The following is a 24,016-nucleotide window of genomic DNA, read 5'->3' on the forward strand; positions in this document are numbered from 1 at the left end:
GTAAAATGTTGATGCCAAGACTGATAAACCACATGGGAAGTCAGACTGCCCACTGAAATCTCTGCCAACTGCCTTATCTCGGCACAGGGCTTATCCTGCCCAACATGGGAGAAGGCCTTCTAGCAACCTGTGGACGTCTGTCATGGACAAGGAAACATTTACCCTTAGACCTCTTGTCTGGAAGGTTTTTGGGTGTGACACAGCCCTGCCAAGCCCTCCTCACTGCTGGCATCATTTCATTTCACAGTATCATTTCACATCAAAAAGTGCTTCCAGGTCATTCCACCCCAAGAGCTTTCTCCTGGACAAGGCAATGCTGCCTTATCTCCAAATACCTTACAAAGTTTAGCTGCCAGGCTAAGCTTCACAGACAGCTCGTGCAGCACTTTTAGACACAGCTAGGATATACTCCCCTGGGAATAAATTTCTTCTGTTGGATTCAGATCTGAGCTATTTATAAGAAAACATATTAACCTGTAAGAAAGGACTGTAATTGGAAAACTTTTCTGTTACTTCGTATCTTAGTATTTCTTAGAAAAAAATTCTAGCAAACTAAGCTGAAAATATTTTCTGCTAATGTTTTTCTCACAGCTATCAAGGCCAGTATAGCATTTACTATTACCTTGTTATCATTCAGGTCAAGAACTAGAATTAGTTATGTTACTGCTGGAAAGACTAAGCAAGACAGAACAGAGAAGATACAGTCCTGGTATTGTCTGCATCACATCAGTTACACATACTGATAGTATGGATTTTGGGAGCTAGAATTTGGCGCAGGACTTCAAAAAGGGTATTGAGTTACATTTATACCTTAATGACAGGTCACTCTGAAAGCTGCACCCTTTTCCTTACTTAAGTGTGTCTGCTCTAAAACCTATGGAGAAGCATGTGAGCCCTGAAACAACTGGGAAGAACTACCATAGTAGCCTCAGTAGTGGTACTGATAAAAACAATCAGAGGAAGGTGTAGCAGAGCAGTTGAGCATCCTCCACTGAATCAAGAAGCATTTACTACCATTATTTAATTTCCTTTCAAACCAGTAATCTGAGCCCCCTTCAGCAGAGTGATGAGCAGGGAGGGGTGACCACCAATCAGTGACCAGTTCCCATCGCAGGCAGGGAGCTTAAGTGCCACTTCCAGGGTTGCAGGTACTGGTGGTGGAATTTGGATTGCACTCTTTCTGCATCTTAGATGGATGTCTTATTCCCTGGTTCTCAACTGCAATTCTCTCTTGGGTTCTTCAGAGAAACATCCTGAAAAATCTTGAAAACCGTTTCCTGATTATTAGCAGGAGGCTTTCAGAAACATTGAAGGATAGGTTAAAAAAGGGGCAATTTAAACTTTTGTACTAAGGAAAAAAACCCAACAAATGATCCTGATATACTCTTCTATAAAAGCACAGCTCAAAACTCATGTGCTTATTTACATGCTTTTTGCAGTTCATGCACTAGAAGCAGTCTTGATGAAGCCAGCTAACGGAGCTTGAGGTGACTTTATAAAAGCTCAAGAACTTGGGTAGCAACTTCTTCTCTGAAGTCAAATCTCTAGGTCTAGACATCTGTGACATTAATTGAATTTTTAAGCTTTCAGAGAGAACTTTTAAAATATTTTCTTCCGCCATGCTACCTTGGGGAGGCATAATTGCATTTTAACAACTGCCAATTCAAACATGATTTTTAACCTTCCCCTTTTTATGTTTTGAAGTATATATAAGTTATTTCTACCTCACTCTCACGATAAAAATATTATCTATGACAAATGAGGAATTAATTTATCTATAGCTGCCAGAAAAAAAATATTGTAAGATCTGCAGTCAAGGAGCTACATTCATGCTCATCAAGGAGTACAAGCACTCATGTTCAGAAGAAGAAATTAAAAGCTCTTGTAAGACTATTGTAGATACAGGGAAACCTGATCTAAAACTCTGAGTCACGCAATTACAAACCATTAAAGCCTGATGTGTAGCTTTCTAAGGGTTGGATATACAAATGGCAATTAAAAATACTGAAACTGTTATAAGCACAATGAGATCCTCCGAGGTATGCATTATGAGAGATAATGCCATGCTTTGGGTCATTGAATGCACTTAGCTTTACAATGCATCTGCAGGGTGACACAGCTTGTCCTGTTTTGTTGTCTAATTATCAGGAAAGATGATGATGATGGAGGACTGAGAATAAAATAGAGAAGCCTCCACAAACGGACCACTTCAGTTCTGTCCTTTTTACAGCAAGGTATTTTGCACAAAAGCAAGGATTTAATTGGAACAGCAACAAAGCTTAAACAATATCACTTTCCTCCCCTGGGATTACAGGCTGCTTCACGGGGTTTGTGATAAAGAAGGTTAAACTATGGCAATGGATTATGTTGCACTGTTTCTGTTAGAGGAAAAAATAATAATCAGAGCAGTGGCAGGGTGGCAGGCTGTTAAAATACACACATCTAGGGCTGCTGGGTGGGGGGGAGAATACTATTATTTATTCCACATGTGTTGTAGTATCAATGAAAGTCTGTCTACACGCAGAATTCCCAGCCCCTCAACCACACACACATGCACAGAGCAGCACGACGCCAAATTTTAAAGGCTTCCCTTGGCACAGTTACTACAGTAGAGCACGGGAAAGGAGCTATGCCAGGATAAAGTACCTTTATGCTGGGAGCTGTAATTGGCATTTGCCAGTTTATTTGCATTTGTTAAAAAAGAAAAAAGAAGTCATGACCCACCTGATGCACACACAGGGTATAAAACTGAGTGTGGGCCAGGCCTTGCAGCCACCAAATAATGAACAGTAAACTTATTGATGTAGTGAAAAGCTACAAGGGATTGCAAGTATCCTGCAGGCAAGGACAGAATTCAAAATGATCTTGACAATCAGAGAAATAGCCTGAAAAAAACAAAGGATCTGATTCAAACGGGACCATGTGCAGAGTCTCAGGCTCCAGCCAGAACTGGAGGCTGCCTGGGTGCACGATGTGCTCAGCACTGCCGGAGAGATCCAGGGAAAGCCTCCAGCACAAGAGTTCCCACTGACCAGGAGCTGAACATGGGCAGAACCATCATGCTTTTGTGAAACAGGCAAAATAACACCAGGATGGGTGGCTGGAGACATAAATCCTGCCATGGCCCTCAGCCTCTGGAGGGCCCCAGCCTGTCAGAAAAAGATGACAGAGTCTACGGGAGAAGCAATGGCATCTAGAAAACATAAAAAAAGTCCTGGAGCAGGGACACAGCGATTGCCTTCCATACTTACGAAACCTTTGAGCACAGTTAACTGTCAGTCAGGATCACCCAGTGAACTGTTTATTTGTGCTTTACAGCATTAGTGTAAGTAAAAGGTTTGTTTTCAGTGGCTTATGCCAGAAGAATAAAAGGCAAGACAAACTCCATCAGGTTGACTTTCTAAAGACAACAGTCTTACAATGTCAAAATACACTGAACTGGCAAACATTTGACTCCATCTAACCATTGCTTTATCAGGAGCATTCTTCAAACCCCAGACAGGGTGTCTATTTGCATTAAAAGCTGCTATGTGCTAATTTTAAAGATTTGTGCACCAGCTCTCATAGCACATAATGGCAGCTTTACTGTGTTATAAAAACAGTTAAGCATGGAAAATTAATGGAAAGATGTCTTTTCTAATGTAATTAGTTCAAATTACTAAATCTGAGGAGAACTGAAATCGCTCACTTTACTTTGAAAAGAAAGTTTCAATTAAAAAGAATAAAAAGGAACTCCATGTAAATATTTATACCATAGCTTAATTTAATCTTAACGAAAACAATACCAAATAAATCACTGAAAGGAAACTGGGTTTCATGTTGTACTGTCTTCTCAAGACTGATGGCTCATGTTCAGAAACAATATTACTTAAGAGAATAATAAAAAAAAAACACCCACACTTCCTTTTTTGTCAACAGAAATATTTGTGTTCTCAAAATTAATCTGGCAGGTTTTGAAAACACTATCTTAAGGAGGGCAAATCAAGAGATGGACTGCTCTAACAAAATAAACACACCTGATGGTAAGAAATGGGAACAGGTCTTCGAAAAACGATCCACTCCACGATCTCGCTGCACGGAGGAGTAGTCAGGGAACCTGTGTAGCGGTAGTAGCTCCCCAGCGAAGTTGGCAGAAGTTCTCTCAGCACAAAGGGATCCAGAAAGGTCTCCTTCTCTGCAAGGAAGATTGACAAGCAAAATTACACTTTTTTTTATGTGTCTTTGAAACAGACATCACATCGCTAGGCAGCCTAACAAGGTGTAATGGCAACAACATATTTTATCATACATGTAATGAAAGACGCGAACACCCTACCAGAAAGGCTCTTTAAGAGCTGATTAAAAGAGCAGCCAAAATGCTAGTCAGTCCCATACTGAACACACACCCTCCTTTTTGGAATGTGTGCAGGTGTGAAACGCACTTGCCATCCCACTGGTGCTTGAGTACAGACACAACACTGTATTCAATGGTTTCAGCACTCAGTACATGGTAGTGAGGGTTCACCAGGACCCAGTGGGACACAGCCAGGCCCCAGTGGTCCTGCTTGCTGGTGCCCAACCAAAGAGCATTGGGCAGCATATCATTCCCATCTCCACCAGCTGGGGAATAGGATGCAGGAGTGGAGTCAGACCCTCAGTGGAATCCTGAGATAGAAGAGACAGAGCCATGCTGCTCATCCAAACTTCTCTGGGAGCTGCCAGGCAGATGATCTGAGGAGCAAATATACAGGGCAGGAGGACACTGCTGAAGCTCAGCATGGTCCTCAAAGCAATGCCCATTCAGTGCTCACACACGACTGCCTGCATCATCCACAAAGGCACTGCCAGGGTCGTGCCAGACACAGTCAGCACAACACCAGGAGTACGTTTCACAGGTACAACTGCTGCCTCTTTGAAATCCAAGAAACATCTTCCTAGGGTCCAACAGTCCAGGGATAAACCCTTCTCTCTGAGAAGCTCCCTGGACAGCCTGAAATGCAGACCTAAGCACTGGAAGCATTTACATTCAAGTAACAGTGACAAGCTGGTAATATTTAACATCGTGAAGAAAAACAAATAAACAAAAGGAGGGAACAGCTGCAGGCAAGACAATTTCCCTGCCATCCCTGAGCATTTATCCTTTGCAATTTATGTTGACTCACAGGCTGAAGCGCCCTCTCAGCCTGTGCAAAGGTGCTCACTGCCTCCAGGCATGCTGACATGCGAGGCTCTACATCTCTATTTCTCACTTTCAATATTCTGCATGCCTCCAACAGGAGTCCATGTTTGGGTAGAGGGAACTCTTTTCTCCCTGTCTCTCCAGAGCTGATAAGCAAACCCACTGCCCCCCTTCCCGCCCCGACAGAGTGGAGAAGCAGGTAGGCTGGTGATTGACACACACATCTTCCAAAAAGGATGAAGTCTGCAGAATTCACTTCCATGGCATCCCACAGTTTTCAAGAAGTCTTTATCAAATCAGGAGTTGTCTATACCTCTGAGCAGCAGTCTGATAATCAGGGATTTTTTTCCTTCACTGCTGCTGCAAGGTGTCAATGATACATGCACTTCAGATATCTTCTATTTTCTGCACAATATCAACAGGTGTGGAATGTTTTCATAGCCTTTGGCATTTCAAAATATGAGTAATTCTATTAAAGTCAAGGCAATACTGCAATCTCTTCATTAACAAGTCCTTTTCTCCTAGTCCAAGTAGATTTAGATGCATCTCCAAAAAGGAAACAAACAAATAATAAACCAGATTTTTTCCTCATCGTACCATATCTCTGGAGAAAAAATTGTGCTTAAATATTAAATACTAAAAAATATATGATTGGCCAAAGTTCAAAGAGATTCTAATCAAGAAGTCATAATCACAGCAAAAGGTCATATTTAATTTGATTGGCTTGTTTTTATGCAGAAAAACATGGTTAGAAAAACTACAAACTCAGTAACAGACGATTTCCAAAAGCAGCACACACAGCTCGACAGCAGCTTCCCACGTCAGGAGCTGCCTCTCTCTGTGTGGGAGCTGAGCACACCGTGGGCCACGGGGAATCCAAAAGAGCATTTCAACATGCAAACATCCTCTTTGCACTAACAGCCAATGACTGCACATGAAACAGATGGGAGGCACATTTTGAAAAGTGCTTTCCTCTTGAACTTAAGAAAAAATATTTCAGTTCAAATTAACAATTGAACTATTTTAAACTTCTGTAATCTTTTATTTAGACTGATGGAATCACTTAAGATGTGGATAAACACTGAAAAACCACGAATATGGAATATCCCTTTGTCAAAGGCTGGCAGGAGAAGGAAGCTCATTTTACACTTTCAAGGATTTTTGTGCCATATGCTGACAATATTATATTTTAATAATTAATTGTTCATCAAAGGAAAAGATGAAGAACAGGGATGCTAAATTCAAAGTTATTCAAATTGCAAAAATGAATAATGCATGACTTTTATATTAAATACACACTGTATTAAGTAGTCTACATTTCATCCAACTCTGTCTTTCATTTTTAAACATTTTGAACTACAATATGAATAATCAACTAAGGGAAGCTTATTTAGACAGAGAAATACCTTATTTGAATGCAAACTGGAAGTATCCAACTATGATTAATTTTTGGTTATCAATTAGGGAGGGTTTTTGCCTAAGCATTTAAAAAGTCATAGGCAACTGTGAAAAAGAGTATTTCTTGAGGAAAAACTATCTCTGCTAATACATTGTTTAAGTAGGGCAGGGTGTACTTGAGCTAATTTTTCATGGCTACAAGCAACATTTTAAGTTTTCATTAATAAATTCCAAAGATTAAAATTAGAAAATAAATATAATTGGATTAAATTACTACTAAAATAGATGATAATCAATTGATTATGCTTTAATAACACTTTCGAAAACAGATCATTCATTTATATTGCTGCCATCTAGATACATGGTGCACAGTTTTAGAAATCAGAGTCACAAAGAGATCTTCACATAAAACTTAAAGAATAAAGGACTTAGAAATTCAGGGGTCTACCTGCCATATCCTTCAAGAGCATATAGAAACAGTGAATGCCATGACATTCCTAAGAGCTTGAGACAGTTTCGAAAATGAGATTTTGAAGTCATGTCACTTTTTCAACCTTAAATAATTTATTGTTGGTGGTGAAACTGTAAGGAGAATAATTTCCAGGCTAAGCAATAGCATTCACTGAATACCGCAGAGATATTTTATATACATACACACATATGTGTGTGTGTACATTTTTATATATTTACATATATATATACACACACACATATAAAATTTTTACTAAATGGGAAATAACAAGGTTGGAAATGAATAACAAAGCTTTCTTCGCTGTCTTTTGTGACCAGCTCCTCTTTCCATTTACAGTGCTTGGGGTGGGCAGAAACTGTGCCCAGAACTCTGGGAAGAGACTGGATGGGGGGAGGAGTTTCTAGGAGGGAGAAAGCGGATAAGGATGGAAACCATGATTGACAAGACAGTATGTGCTGACAGGTACTAGGAAATAACTAGCAGATAAAAGCAATAAAAGACACGAAAGTAAAGGTGTTCACCTGCAAATAACTGTGAACCACTGCAATCAGTGCTGCACAACCAGCCTATGAACCACTTACTCATTCTCATGCATAAACCAGAGCCACCCACCAAAGTGGTCTCTCTGGCTGCTCCTTGTCCTACTCTCATCTTGGCACCTGAGGACCCAAGCAGACATATAAACAACCAGGAAAGCAGAGCCCCAGAGACAGTGACCCTGAAGACAATGCTCCAGCTAGAGAGCATTCCTCCTGGAAAGGACAACAAACCTGCTGCTGCCACCAGCACTCCCATGTGGTGCAGCAAAGAGCAGCATCTGAAACATCCACCAAGATATCCCACTAATGCAGACAATTTTATCCACAGGTAACAAACAGAAATGCTTTGTTTAAAGCACCAATGCTTGGAAAAATGTGTTCTGTAATATGCCCCAAGGTAAAAATAGCAAGCACCACAGATTTTCTGTTGACCATTAAGACAATGAATGTGACATTTAAACTACTGAGTGTTCCACAGCATAAAAGGACAGTATTGTATTTCAACACTTACATTCACAAAAAACAATTAACAAAGCCAGCTGGTAACATATTTGACCTTCTGATACAACATTCACATCTACGCTTGGTCCTTCTCCCACAACAGCAATGAGAAAAGTCATACCCAGTATGTTCTCTGGTTGGGCTGAGAAGTGTCCCTGGTGTTTTGCATGGAACGAAGGGCCATTTTCTGTACAACCCAACCCAAAGGCAAAGCAATTGCAGGCATGCTTTAAAAGGCTGACCTATTTACACTCTGTCATCACCACCAGATCAGAACTAATAAATCGTGCACAACAGTTTTCTGAGCAGAGGGGGAAAACATCAAATCTTAAGCCAGATACCAGTAGTGGATCTTCAACAAGTATTGCAGTTTTCACAGGCTGATGCCAACAAATATTATGTTGCAAGAGCCATCAGTTGAACATTTTGCCTTCAAGGACTGACTTGCTAAAAATATATTCTGTAAATCACTGGATAAAGATAGACCTGAATCTTAACCAAATCGCTGTACAGCAAGAGGCTTCTCGAGATATGCAGGTAAACAGCACACAACTATCTGTGATCAGAACTCTTTTAAATCTAACAGGAACTTGGATTGGACATCACAAGAAAATAACTATATGCCAAGTCCATTTATATCTCATGGAATGCTTTGGGACTTTCATCGTGCTTTTCTGTAAGAAAACAGGAACTTGGCTGCATTGAAAACAATATCTTAAAATGAGCTTATTTCCAAAATTAACGTATGTGCAGTGCCTGATAGGTGGAAGCGTTACCCAGCTACACTTTGAATAACTGAAATCTGCAATACCAATATGAAGAGCTTTGAAAGTCTCCCAAATTTGTTAAACAATGTTACTGCCAATTTCATTTTCACGATGAGCCAAGACATTCTGAAGCTTCTGCATTCAAACATTTAAAGAGCAAACACACAAAAATAATCAAAAGGACACCATGTCACACACCCACTGAGCCAGAAATCCCCAGATGAAGCAGGCTGCACAGCACAGCCAAGGAGCAGACTCACGGGGGTTATTTCAAAGATGAGATTACAAATATTATATATTACTTTAACTAGAAAGATCAGCAGATGAGTACTTGCTGTGTAAATCCCACAGGAAGAGCAGTTTCTGACAGTCCTCTGTACTCAGGGTAATTCTTGTCATTTATTGTGCAATTATTTTTCTCACTTTTATTTAGGTTTTTTCAAAAACAGAACCTCTGCTGAGCAATGTGAGGAACTGTAAGGACATAGAAAGAACAGCGTGGTGGGGAGGAGGGGAATGAGATAATAACACAGTCCTGCAGACTAATTTAATGTGAGACAACCAGTGAGTGGTACGAAAAAACAGGAGGAAAGAAAAAAAAAAGCAAGTCTCTTATTCACAAAAAAGCATTTCTATGCCAGGTGTTGGTTTCAGGATTAATTTTCCTCACTCCCCCCCTTAAAACAGCTTAGGAGGTGTTGTAGTTTGGGATTATTATGTAAATTCTCTCCCCTGCCACTTAACTGCCCAGGCCAGCGGTTAACAAAAGAAGCAGTTAACTGTGATCGCTGGGGTGGGGGCAGGTTTGTCTCTTTTGGTTTTTTTTTTTTGGATATTCTCCTCAGTCTTGGCTCGGCGGAACGGGGGAGTGGGGGCTCCAAGGAGGCAGGCTGCCCTGCTGGTTACTGCTGGGGTTTTCCCTGGCTGTCTTGCCGCTGCCTACTTCGGACGGCTGTTTTCCTGCCGTGCTGCTGCCTGCCTTGGATTTGCTGCTGGTTGCTCGTACCTTTCTGCTTCTTGGACGGGGAACACAGGGGGAAGAGACTGAGTCCATCTGAAAGCCCACTGCTCGTCTGTTTCGCTGGAGAGGGACTGAAACTCACTCTGCAGCCAGCCGGGTTGTGACAAGGACACTTAAGTATAACCTTTTCTCCCGGAGGAAAACCTGCTGGGTTTTGTTGTTGGTTTTTTTTTTTTTTTTTTTTTCTCTTATGGTGTTGGGGAAGTGGGTTGCACTAGTCTGTTTACATATATATATATATATATATAGCAGTTATCCTTCTTGTATTAAAATTCCTTTTCTTAAATTTGATAAAGAGTGGTGTGATTATTGTGGAGGAGGCCCCTCCCCTGCTTGTGGGTAAAACATTTTGGTTTTTCCCCTCAAACCGAGACAGGAGGCAAAGGTTTAGCTGGGGAGAAGAGGCCTTAAGTCTTTAAAGAAGTAAAATGTAATTCTGAACCTTTTAGCCTTAAGCAGTGCTGATGCAGAGCAGCTGCTGCCATTCTAGACTTGAATGAGACTTCTCCAGGTTTCACAAAACCCAACCTAAGGCAGAGGTACATGTGGACGTACATGAGGTTGGAGAGGCACAGAAACCATGAAATACAGAACAGGTACCAGTGATAGGAAGAAAAAGAAACTATGACAAGTTTAGAGAAGAGGATCCCTGGAAAAACTGGACCCTGGCAGAGGTTGAAGTGAAGCACAAGTGCCCAGAGGAGCGTGGTTTGTTCACGCCCGCTCCAGCAGAACCCGAGCAAAATCACACATCCTCAGACTTCCCCACCTCTCTTTTCTCAGCAAACATTCTCAAAACCCACCAGGAAAGTACCCAGCTCCTCCTCCCTGCAGATGCTTTGTTCACCTTCGGCATCAACCTTAATTTTTAGCTTTTAACAACTGCAACCTCCTTTTTGTTAGTTTGAATTGGTTTTCCTGCACAACGTATTAATTCTCTGTCAGCTTGCTGATCTTTACTCAGCCGTGACCAGCACTGCTTTCCCTGAGCAGACAGGTGCAGGACCAGAGATTTCCAACACTTCCATCATGTATTCCTTTAAGTGATACAGACCCCTGCAGCTATGCACAGAGCTGCCCTATATAAAGGTGTGAACTTATCACCTCTGCTCTCATCTTCATTTCCCACTTCCCTCCTCCTCCCCTTTGCTCCACAGCAATCGTGTCCTGGCCCCTTTCACATGGTTACTCTGACTGTGAACACAAGAACAGATCAGAAAACAAAAGAATATATCCGGATCATCCCTGAGGAAAAAGAAATGCTCCTCCACATTTCCTTCTCGGTTTAACACACTGTGCTGCTCTCCCTTTGATGGCCCTTCCTTGTTCCAAATTGGGCTTCTGCTTTCTTCAAAGTTTTGCTTTCAAAGACGAGGTCCCATGGTATCACATCTCACCCTCAGCCCTCTCCCCCACCTTTCTTTACAACCCCCAGATTTTTGGTGCAGAAGGCAAACAGCTTGTCAGGTGGTGTTATGGTTTAAGTTGAAAATAAAAGAAAAACCTGCCATGGTGCTAATAGTGTTTTCTTGTTATTATGCTTTCTGGTGTGATAGATCCACAGGGTAACTAACACTGTCTAGATTGCTTCTTTTTTAGTGCTGTTTTATTTTAACAGGTTATTCACTGATTTTTCACCTAGGACAATCAGAGAGATGTGCAACATATTTATTCTCTATCCTTTTTCAGCAATACTGTTTCCACTGTATTTTGGTAGGGTGCCCCCAGCAGGCCCTGAAACTTTTGTGGTCACTTGCCTGAACACTTCTTGCCCACCTCAAGGGAGATCCAAGGCTACACTCTGCTCCATGCTAAGTTTCAGTTATGGCTTTTTAATAATATAAAAGCAGGAGAAAAAAGCAAGACTTTTTTCCACATTCCCTTTTAAATAAACAAAGGTTCCTCTCCTCCCCTCACCCCACCTCACGTTCACAAACAAGCAACAGATGCCATTGATTCACTTTGTACCTAGGCTTTTGATCTGGTAGCACTTTGATTTGCAGTGCTCAGTTTTGACAAGGAAGGGAATAAGAGCCCCATTTTTGTGACATTAATAGAGCGTTTTCTGCTGTGGTAATTTATTTGTGCTCTGCTAATAATTTTCTGCTGATCCGTGTAGATTCTTGATGACAGCCACAAAGAACAGGACAGCGACAAAACATGGTTTCCATCACCCTGAAAGATTTTTCTGGGGTAAAATGAGCTGCTGTTCCCTTTGACAACCTTTGTCTGTATCGTAAAACAGGACTGTGGTCCCATGCACCTGTGCCCAGGCTGGGAGAGGGCAAATGCACACAACCTCCAGCACTGGGTGCTGTCCCCAGGACTGACACTGAGGAAGAAGAAGCATTTTACTGCCTTGCAGGCAACTGGTAAGAACAAGGAAAAGGCTTCTCTAAGAGGCTTACATAGAAATCGGTACCAAAAAAGGCAAATCAAAGACAGCAAAGGTGGGAAAAGCAATGTTTCTGTGCAATAGCTCCATCCTGCCAGGTGCTCCTCTGAGACCCTGCTGAAGCATGTGGCAGACAAAAGCTTTAGTAGCCATTTTAATGCAAATCAACTGTATAACACATAACCTGGTATTTCTCAGTCCCCTATTCTCACAAGGGCAGAATCATTGTATCTGAGGCCTGCTGAGCCTCCTCAGCCCATGCATAAGAGCAGCTCCTCCTGCCCTGTGCTCCTCAGCATCTCAAGGAAGGACGAGGAGCAGAGAGGGGTGAGGGGCAGGGCACCCAGTCAAGCACATGCCTGATTTGCAGGCCAAAGATTGCCCCACATATGGTGCAAGCACAGCCAGGCACTAGTGACTTTACTACCTAATGATCCACTGTCTACTAATAACAGTGCATCATTCCCCCAGCACCAGCATTGCTTGAGACCCTTCCCACCAGCTTTCATGATGAGAAAAGCATTTGAAGAGGAGATAAAAAAGACTCCCAGAGATCAGAGACTGGCAAGTCAGCCTCAGAAAACTCATACCCCACCTGCCCCTTCTCCAGAGAGGGCTGCCTGCTCCCAGCTGCCAGTCCCGGGTGGGCTCCTTGGCAGACGTGCTCGTTGTACGCTCTGCGGCAGGGGAAGCAGGAGTGAGAATAGCAGGCACCTGGCTGGCGGGAGGTGTGACAAATCCTTGGCAGAGCACAAGACCAAAAGCAGTTTTAAAATCAGCAACAAGCATTTGACAGCTCTTACAAGAGCCTCCTTGGAGTTCCTATGCCGTTAAAATGCTCTCCGAGGGTGGATGCGGGACTTGGGGAGGGTTGGCAGTGTGGGAATGTACTGCTCAGCAGGGAGACACAGGGCAAACCCCAAAGCATTAGCATTGATCCAGACATTGTCAGGCAGTTTGGTACACCACGGTTTTCCATCCAGCTAAGAAACTTTACACGGTTGCTCATGTAAAATTAAGCCTATTGTGGCATTTAAGAGTCTACAAAATTACGCCCGAGATGAAGAAACAAAGTGAACTAAGTAGTGACTAAGCCTGTATTGATTTTTATGTGTGTGTGTCTCTATCATTGCTACTAAGCTGGTGACACTGTGAAGGGCACAATTATTTATGTCCCATCAAATTAGTGAGTAAATCAAATCCCTGATGAAATCTCAACCAAAAATTGCTTTCACTTCCACACAAAGTCCTTCTGACTCTGGAATTGTTCACTTACCCTGGGAAGGGCACTGAAAGAATACAAGAACTTAACAGAAAAAAAAAGAAAAAATTAAAAACTAGTTCATTACTCACCAGTACTATCCCCACATCTACCGGAGGGACACCAGATCTGTCACCACTGTGGGGACAGCATAGGAGCCCTATACAGATTAGAGTCCCCATGTAGGACCAGGCCTTCTAGTAAATGAAGAAATGAGGATGACGATGAGTGTTTGTGTGGGTGTGCAATCTCCTCTTTGAAAACTGAGTGAATGCAAGGAAGGAGTGACTGTTCAGCACAACTCATGAAGGATGCTCTGCCAGTTAGAGGAAAAGCGATAAGGAAAACCAAGGAAATCTTGTTGAGATGAGGCACATGGGAGGACTAAAGCTGGAAGTCTGGTGATCTTTCCAGCCACCACAGGGTATGTGAACATGGTCTGATTTGAAAGCAAAGTAGTTATCTCAACATTCATATGTATTCTTGATTTTTACATTCTAGGCATGTGCCTCTACATTGTGACAACCACCAAAAACTAACACAGGCATGGAAATGTTATAAAAGGCAAAGAAACTTAAGGTTTTAATTTTGCTTCCTTTTGTTGGATCCCTGCTTGATCCAAGCACTCAATCAAAAAACCACAAGAGTTTTCCACTGTATTTCAGCCAAAAAGTCCATGTTGCCTTAGGGTCCCAGTTGAATGCAGCCAAATGGAAGGCAGGAAGAAGCTTTTCAGATAAATTCATAAAAATGTGCTCATGTAAGATGTAAGTAAATCACATCAAGAAAAGAAATGCAAGCGTATGGAATAAAAACTCACATCTTTACTATTATTCTATATAATAACATTAAAAGAGAGATATGATATGAGAATTCTTCACTGAAGCATTCCATCAATATTTAAGTTAAAGAGAATGATCTCTTTGAACAACTGCTTTGCAGGAGGAAATTCCTTTACTCTAGCCACCAAAGGAGCCTTAGAAAAGGCCTTTAATCAGGGCCTTTGAAACAGGAAGGAAAGCATGATTTTCCTCTTTTTCTTCCTTAATGTTTTGAAAAGGAAACAAGCTATTGAAATATATCAAGCGATTTCCTTTACTTGAAACACTAGCAGACTTCTGTGCATTGTGCACAAAACAAAAATAAATGCCTTTTATCCACCCAGATTTTGCTGTGGGTACCCAGCACCAAGATGGAGTGATCATTATGTGGTCAAGGAATCACAGCCTCGAGACCGAGTCACATCCTACCCAAACAATTATTTTTGGGAATGGTATAAACCTCTTAGGAGACACTGGTGTGATTATCCACAAGTGGCTATTTTGGTTGCAGAGTGAGAAGCAAGAGAAAGAGAGCAGAAAACTTCGATGAGATGGCTAAAACACTGTCGCACTTGCAGAGGGCAGGAGGGTCTTGAAATAGAAAGCAGGTAAAAACCAAAACTAAAAAGAGATCCTAGTCCAGTTAAATGGCAGCTTGGCTGCAAAGTCAAATTACAAAGCCTTTGAAGAAGCCTCACAGCCCAACTCGTCCTCGCTTTGCTTTTGCTAGTCAGTTTTGTTACCCAGTGTGAGCAAGGTAATAACACCTATTTCTGTGGAAAACAACACCAGTTTTTCAGCTTGGTGTGTTGTTTTTATTTCACAGCAGAACACTGAAATTTATAAACAGCAAAATCTAAGGAAAATCCTCTGAATGAAGGACTTTATGGTATGTTATAATTTAACCCGTTTTTCACTGTGTTTGGATTTATTTGCCTCCCCAGTTGCAATGTTAAACGACTCTGAAAGTAGAACAATTAATTCAAAATCCTATTTGTTTTAATCCAACACTGTCAACTAGTTTTAGGTTTGCAGTCAAGAGAAAAAAAATGTTTGTTAAGCTCTACAGCACTAGCTAATGTCTAAAGACAATCTCGGAAAAGGTGCAAAGATGTTTTATCACAGCACTATAGATGGGATGGAGATTTATTATTGTACCGAGCACCATTCCAGCAGATGCCTTTTGAATTACAATGAGATTATTAAAACTTTACAAATCATTATATTAAAACCTGACAAGAGTACTTTGGGAACCAGAGCATCTTGATGTCATTGCTGATGATGCATTACCCATAGTAAGGCTTCGGGAAAATTCCTAAGTAAAAAATTGGTTATAAAAGTATAAAATATATTAATATTTATTTCAGTACCTGCTATAAGTTCAAGGATAATAGGTATATGCATCAGAACAGCTGAATGATTGTATTTATGTCAGCATTAGAAAGATGTTCATCTGCTGCAAAGTTTAATTAATTTTCATAGATAGTTAATTTTCTGTTTCATTATCAGCTCCCTAAATTTGAAAGACAAATAATTTATAAACAAATAGAAACTTCAGAGAGGAGTATTTTTAGAGCAAACAGAAGATAAATAACAGAGTGAAGCATCCATGTTGCCTTCGAAGTACTAATATGAATGATATATTGCAGCAGGTTTTGATTGATAACTTACGCATTCGAGAGCACTGACTGAAAAGAAACAAATTGTTTACTGTTAACCCCAAACCATTTTCAGGTAACAAATGACTCTGATCTTTACCAATCAAATAATGCCTGTGATGCCCTTAAACATCAGTGAATGAGGAATGTGTAGGCTCACTGTGTCCTTCCAGGGGTGACATGATCCCCTTAAGGACAATATTCCTGCCCTTTTCCCCTTCCCAGCAAGAAGAAGGTTTAAACAGCTACTTACCGTGATGTACAACGCCCTTCAACCCATGGATAATGGGATCCAGTGCTGAATTGTCCCTCTGACTGACCTATATGCAAAGGATACAGGATTGGTTACATCTACTCTGGCATCAGGCAGAACAGTCTCAGTTTAATCTTCTAAAGAGAAAAAAAAAAAGATGTTATCTAACAAGCTGCTTAGTTCTCACATTTACAATGGCTCTTCACCAAATGCCAAAGATACATGGTGTAATGAAATAAAGTGAGCAAGGTTAAATCAAAAGAAAGCATCCTCTGAATTCTTTAAAACATTAGCCACATTATCAGCCCTGCAAAGCTGAAAAACACAGGGATGAATTTTCTCCATCTACTTCTGCTTTCATAGAGGAAAACTGCTGTGATAAACAGAAGTTATCTTGGACCAGTTTATTCCTTACTGATACAGCCATAAATCTGGTGCTGTCACTGCAGTCAGTGAAGCTGGACCCCTTTCAGCCCTAATGGAGTTGGGCCTTGGCATCTCATTGCTATTCATATGTTTATTTAATTTAGTGTCACTTGAACAAAGGAAAGGGGGGAAAGCTTTGTGAGAGGATCTAGAAAAAATTGGCAGTTTTTGACAATGTAGTTGACCGCAGTGCCTGACCAAAACTTGCAGCATTCCTTCTACCACCCAATAATTGTCCACATCCTCCACAAGGGTGAAATCCAGCACCAGAGAGAGGACGGGAAGGCAGCAGTAAGGATTAAGCCTGTTGAGCTCTGCAACTTCCAAATTAAACCCATCACTTCAGTTACTTACTTGCACACAGCCAAGGAATTTACAACCAATAATGCAATTTTTTTTTCCTTTAACCTTTTGCCTCTTCAGAGGTATTGAAGGAATAACTCACAATTTCTGTGAACATGTTCCATTACTTAAGTTACTTGCCAATTTACTTTTGGGAGATAAATACTGGCATGTATCTCATTGATGGGGTACATTTTTCTTTTCTTCCCCCCACCAGTCAGCTTCAGAACCTGTGCAGTGTTGATCGTTTCTGGATAGACTGCTCCCAGTGGGCAACACATCAAATGTGGAAGAGCTCCTCTGTACTTTACTGTCTGCTGATGACCTCAGTGTCATGAGGAAAAGCAGAGTTTAATCACATTATGGTTATGTATCAATATATTCAGAATGGAGGGGAGACAAAAGAAGAAAACCCTGAGAAGGGACCTTGTGCCCAGCAGGGAACACACTATTGCGTGAAGCTCAGAACCAGCTTGGAGCTCACTCTTAGGAAGAGGACATAATTGACAATAGCACATCCAAAAAATGTGTTATTGGAAAAATATCACAAATTTAATGGCCAGACAAGAAAACTGGAATCCACTGCCCAAGTTTCACAATCACAAGCATGTCTCTTCTCGTTCTTTCTCCCCATGACTAATTAGGAATCTTAGAAACCTCATTATCTTCTTAGTCAACTGCATTGAGACAAACCACAACAAAACACCTTTATTTTTTCTGTTTATTTGGCCTTTGAACTATTCTGCTGTGTTCCCAACACATTTCCCTGCACTTCTCTAGAGACAAAATTGTTTGATCTGGTGTTGTAAATGGAGACTGAAAATTCTCTCCTCATCACAATACTCCAGAACTTGCCACGATCAGCTAGGGCAAGAAATGCAATAAAATTATGGAAGTAGCAAAAGCAGCTTTGAAATATATACAGCTTAGATGTTACTGGGCATAATACTATTAGCCCTGAAGGCTGTAAGCTCTTTGAAGCATGAACTTTTATATACCCAAAGGGGTGCTTTGTACACTTTGGATCCTGTATAAATAATAATCACAGTACAGGGGATCCAACAACCCACTTTGTACGTTCTGTCTGGCATCTGACAAGTCAACAACAAACACTAAATATACAGAGCCTGTATATTCCTGCATCTTTTACATTTATTCATGTTTCTGCGACCATGACTAACACACACAAAAAAATCATTAAAATGCTATCAGTAATTAAGTACAAGAATGTAAGTCCTTGTCCTGGACTTAAACAATATTTTATTTATTGCTGCCTAAGTATAAGTGGTAAAGAGTTTTATTTTGTTTACATTGGTTCTATTTCTGGTGGCAGCTGCAATCAGTTTGAAGAAAGCAAATAGACAGAAAGAATCCCAAAGGTTAGAACTCTTCCTTTTGGGATTTTATGTCAAAGTAGATCAATCTTAATCTCAGCTCTGGCAGCGCCCCTTTAATCTACTGAGGTGGTATGACTGTAGAGATGCACAGTCTTTTTGATAGCACATTCTGCAAATGTGCTGTGTTCTTCAACAGCATGAAATCAACAGGCACTTTGTTTCTTTGGGGGCTGGAAAGGAAAAGCTCCATGCATCTGTAATAGTGTTTTCTCTGAGGGTATGAGGAGTGGGATCTCACTTTTCCTTGAAAATAACATTCAAACAAGTACCACTTACAGAGATGTCAGTTCAGACCTGCATGGAATATAGCTTTATTTTCCTTCCAGATGCTTTCCCTCTTTTTTCCTGATACTCGTACATGGTTCTCTCACACTTCACTACAACTGTTTCAGGATCTTAGCAAGACCATTAGAAAAGTGCCCAAAAGTTTTCTCATTTTGTGAAAGGGTTCAGACTTCAGAACAAAAGTTTTCTTACATCTTTTTCTTCTTCAAATTGTTAAAAAATCCCAAACCAAAAAACCCACCTTGAATTTCCTCTCTCTTTTTTTTTTTTGCACTTCTCTATATCCTTTTTCTGCCTGTGTTCACAGAGAAAAGGAGGTTTCTGAAACCCAAAATGTCAAGTTCTCTCCCCATTGCTGTACATCTCTGGTTTAACTGGCCTGCAGCTACCATGCTGGTTGAGATCAGAGATTCACTCATACAAGAATACTGTCTCTGACAACAGCTGATACTTAAAAGAAAGGAAGGGCAAAAAAAGCTGAAGAAAAAAAAAGGACAAAAATCTCCAGAATAAGAAGTGTCCTTCTGACCTGCTTTATGATTCCATGTCCTGAAGCTTGAGCTTATATTCTTCTGCAAACTGCTTTTATCTTTCTTTGTTATATAATATGTGCTACAGCAGAGTATTTTTGTTATCTTATGAATATATCCTGAAGCAAAACAGCAATGAATTCTTCAGATCGATTTTACATGCCATGTTTCTGCTGATGCCTTGGCTACAGAGTTGCAGAAAGATCCTACATCTGTAACTGGGTCTTGGCACTTTGGCTTCATCCAACAAACACCTGTCAAAGCTGGGCAAAACTTCTTTTCCTGTGAAAGAAGAGTCATGTGTTTCCCCCTCTTCCTTCAAGACCCCAACACAGAAGAAACACCACGAATGACAACTTCTCAAGCACAGGGATTTGAGGCACAAACACAAACCTGTGATGCTGCTGGCCATGAGTGTGCTGCACAGATGGAAAAGCATCCTGAAACTGCCCTAGAGTACCCACAGTACCACTACTACAAATGTTGTTTCCTGAACAAGATGTTTTTGTTCAAGACTGACTAATATTCTATAGGTCTGGAGTAAACAAATTAAATAATGCTTGTGTGCATAATTTATAATTGAAAAATGCCTGTAATCCTCTTCAGCAGAAATAAATAGGTAACTATGATGCTAAACACAATGGAAAAACAAGCACAGAGATATCATTAAGCAGTTTCCTGTGCTAACAGAGCTCTCGTCATAGGGTAAATATGGGATGAACATGACATGAAGAAGCAAAATCTCTTTATCATACCCTTTAGGTGACTTGGATGGTGCACATGCCATTCCAAATAGGACAAATGGCTTGATGTTAATGCAATGAACAAAACAAACATTTGCAATATGGGAAAAGGCAAGGCACAAGTGACCCCATTCTGCAGTCATAAACCAGAGATGTTCTTCACATGAAGTCATGGTGGAAATCATCACTCTAGACAGGTTAGATTTACTTAAAGCTCCTACATCTGATGCAAGGACTGAGAAGTGATTCCTTCCTTAGTGAACACAGTTGATCAAGTCATGAACTCTATCGACAACAGTGTTAACACCTCTCAGCAGCATAACCTGTTGTCCCCTTGCTTGAAAGTGCTGTTTTTACAGCTCTGCTCTCAGAGGGTGGCCAGGAAACTCAGCACCTTCTCAGAATAACATTTTTAATGCTCCAAAAAGGACAGTTCCAGTGAAGGAGCAGAGCAGGAGTGCAACAAGAGGACAGACAGCACCTCAGCCAGGCTGTCCAGGTCAGTATGGGCACCGTGCTACAGACTGTAAAAAACAGACTGTACTGGGCAAGGGAGTACTCCATGGAAAGCCCCTGTGTTACAGCAGTACTAAGCTCAGCATGTCCAAAAGAGTTAAAACATCCTAACCAGTTCTTGTTCTCAATTGTTTCTTGTGTATTGAGCAGCCAAAGCTCTCTGTTCATCTGATTATTTTACACAACAAACTCAGAACCTCCTGAAGACTCTGATTTCTGAAAACCCTACAGAGTTGCGAAATGTTAAAATTTATACTGCGTGCTATATAATTTAAGCCATATGCTAAAGTCATTTAAGTAATCCATGACCTGTCTTTCTGCTAGAAACAGTTATATAAAGGAGAGAAAAAAAGGTCTCTGGCAAAAATACTAAGCTTGCAATGCTTATTTTAGAAATAGTAACAAATAAAAACAGGGGAACCCCCAAACACACAGTGAGGCAGCTAAGAGAGGCTGCACAGCAACACCAGACCTTACTTCCAAGACTCCTGCCCAACGGGTGAGACTTCCCCGCTCATTCCCCATGGCTCTGGGCAGCCTCTCCATAAACCAGGTTATCCTGGCTGGTTAGCCAGCACAAAAAGGGCTCAGGGAAACACCACAATGCTCTCTAATGATCACTGGTAACAGCCACCTTGTGAGAAGTAGTTGAATATTAATTGCTTGAACAGCTCAGGAGTAAGGAATACACTCTCCTTTTAAAAATATGTTTAAATAGGTCTGTTGATGTGGGGGAAAAAGAACTGAAGAAACCCATCTATTTGTGTTGATATGAAATACAAATTTCTCTTTCATTTCCACCTTAAAAAAATCTGGCATTTAGACATTAAACTGTCATAAATTTGCAGCAACTGCTTTCAAGCTCATTAAATGGGCTCACAGACAGTATTGCAAAGCATCTCAAAGTGAAGGAGAATGCCATAGTCGGCTATATTGAAAGGTGAAATGACATGCATTTTGTTCAAGGCAGAGGAAAATGAATGGCAACAATTTTGTGATACAGTACCTGAGCCTTTCCCCTCCGAATAGGGATATAATTTACTTTTCTCTCCCACTGCAACATTTGGCCCTTGACTTGGAAACTAAATCTTCAATCTATCAAGCCTTACCCATCTGCTAAGTAAAACAGCCAAGACAATCTGCATGCCTTGAATTCGATATAGCCAGCTGCTCCCAGAGTGCTGTGGCATTAACATCCAGAGACCATCTTCTTGTGCTGTAAAGGACGGTGTCTGCCAAGGATGAATGACTACATACTTAACCGTGGCAGCTGAAGCCAGTGACAATGGCTGACACAGAGAGATGCCAATGTGTCAAACTCTACTTGCAATTACAATGGTGAAAGTCAGGGGTAATATTCCCCTAACTGAGCACCTTCAGCTCCCATACAGCTTGTGGTTAAGATATACAGCTAAATACTCAGCTCTCCAAACACTCTGTACAAACAACTAAGAAGAAAAACTATTATAAATTAACTAGGTTGCAGAGATTAAATTGTCCTGTAGTGTTTCAGGACAAATAATATGGTTAAACAATTTGTTCTTTTATCAGCTCAGTGGTGTTGGACAGACGCCAGTCCTCAGTCTCTACAGGAAAGGACCTGATTGTCACTGTTTTAGAAGAGAAATTAGAAGAATCCCATTAATGTGAATACTGTCACACAGTATATATTTTAATATCACAGCAACAGGATTTCAAAGAATCAAAGATAATTGCCATCAAAAGAAACATTCTTTTCTCAGTGAAGGGAAAGTACTGGGCATATTGCTTGTGAAACTCTTCAAATCCATGTCTTTGGGGCCAAATAATTACAGGGCTAGCTATCCTTACTCCTAACCTCTCTGAACAACGATCCTTTAACCTGCTGCAGACTGAGAAAGGACACACATCCTGGCTTTGTGGTCCCCACCCTTCTACTCTGCACTAAGTCCATTGTCTCACCTCTCACTTCTCTGCCTTTTGAAGTCCACACTGTAAAATCCGCCTGTGGATAAATATCTCATTTCTTAAGCATTTCTGAATAAAAGGAAGTGGGATATTTCAGCCAGATCTGGAATGTGGATGAACAGATATGAAAAGTTTATGTGTGTTTTGCTTTGAAATAACGTAGGAAATGCTTATCTGGACCTTTCCAGGAGAACTGGCGGGTGAGAAAGGGATACTGGTCGACCCCACAGCACACTGAGATATCTGCAGAGCCAAGAAAATGCCTACAGAGCGCCCGACATAATGATAAGCTATGTTTGGTGCTCTAAGTTTTTCACCTTCACAAGCACTAAATGATCCAAGAATGATATATTCCTGCTCCTCCACAGATGATATTTTCTTCCATCTCCCCCATATAAGCTATAATTGCACATCTCCTGTATGAGTCGATGCAAAAGGACAAAGCTGGCCAAGAGCCTGCAGCCTGACAGAGGCGAGCTGGGAGGCAGAAGGCATTTGCTGTGTAATGAATGGACTGCCCAAAGTAAGTATCCTGCAGAATGTATTTGTAAGGGAAAACAAGAAATGGAAACAGCCCCCTTAATACTTCAAGTTGCTGCTCATGTGTAAAATCAAAGAGAATAACAGGTACCCAGGCAAGATGTGACACTGAACCTTATGCTGGCACACGCACTATTTCACACAGATACCTCCATGACCTTTGATTTTTTAAAAATGTGCATTAGAGCTGATTTTGCCTTTGCCTATGGCAACCAGTTTCAAGTTCAGTGATTTGAAGGCAAACTCTCTTGAGTTAAATCTGGGTTTTGGCCTTCAGGTGTTAATAAACCTGCTATGAATGAAAATATACTGAAGTCATAGAGGTGCATATGCTGGAGGAGGGAGTGTTCCTAAATGTCTCATTCACTATGTTGTTTGAAGAGAGGGGAAAAAAGTTAATGAGTCTTCCAATGATTATTTTAAATAGAGTAATGGGTATGCATTGATCCTTCTAGCTAATTTCACTTTGAATAATACATCATTCTGACTGAAAGCTTGCTAGTGATGTATTAACTTCATATTTCACTAAAGCTTTGGTGGGTATCTACAGTGAGATATTAACTAACAGTGCCAAAGAGGAAGCTGCACTTTTTCCTTTACTTTTTTGAAGTTCAAAATGGTTTTAAAAGCTATTGAACTGTTTGGGGTCAGGTGTTTTGGCTGTGTGCCATGCAGCTGCTTGCAAACACTGCTCCTTTAACTCACCCCCTCCATTGCTATGTACCTGCTGCCTCTGGACCTGAGTTAGTCACAGACATCCTGGGACAAGGATGTGACAAAGTTATCGATCAGCAAGTTCTCCTTTCATTATGTTTGGTAATGATGCTTGAAAACACAAGCAGCGTAAATAGTCACTTTTACATGAAAGGTTGGCTGAAATAACAGTGTCAGAAGAGCAAAGGGACACCACTGGCTACCACAGAAGAACATACAACTGAGCTCATGTCGGTATGTTGGTGTAATGTGCTGATACAGGAGACTGCCTCAAAAAAAGTAAGACTGAGAAACTCAGAGGTAGAGTTAAGTCTGCTTAATAACTCAGCTCA

The 24,016-nt window shown here is 40.9% G+C and overlaps 1 protein-coding gene across 1 annotated transcript in view; it reads right to left on the reverse strand.

Moving 5' to 3' along the window:
- The window catches only part of PTPRG (protein tyrosine phosphatase receptor type G), a 397,860-nt gene that overhangs the window by 97,677 nt on the left and 276,167 nt on the right, over positions 1-24,016 (reverse strand). Inside the window, exons 6-7 of the mRNA XM_071550347.1 lie at positions 16,245-16,311; positions 4,017-4,174 (exon numbers count right to left, since the gene is read on the reverse strand). Coding sequence (XP_071406448.1) covers positions 4,017-4,174; positions 16,245-16,311 — 225 coding nt within the window. The remainder of the gene's footprint in view (positions 1-4,016; positions 4,175-16,244; positions 16,312-24,016) is intronic.

The sequence above is a fragment of the Pithys albifrons genome, chromosome 3, assembly GCF_047495875.1.
Source record: "Pithys albifrons albifrons isolate INPA30051 chromosome 3, PitAlb_v1, whole genome shotgun sequence".
Lineage (NCBI taxonomy): Eukaryota > Metazoa > Chordata > Aves > Passeriformes > Thamnophilidae > Pithys > Pithys albifrons.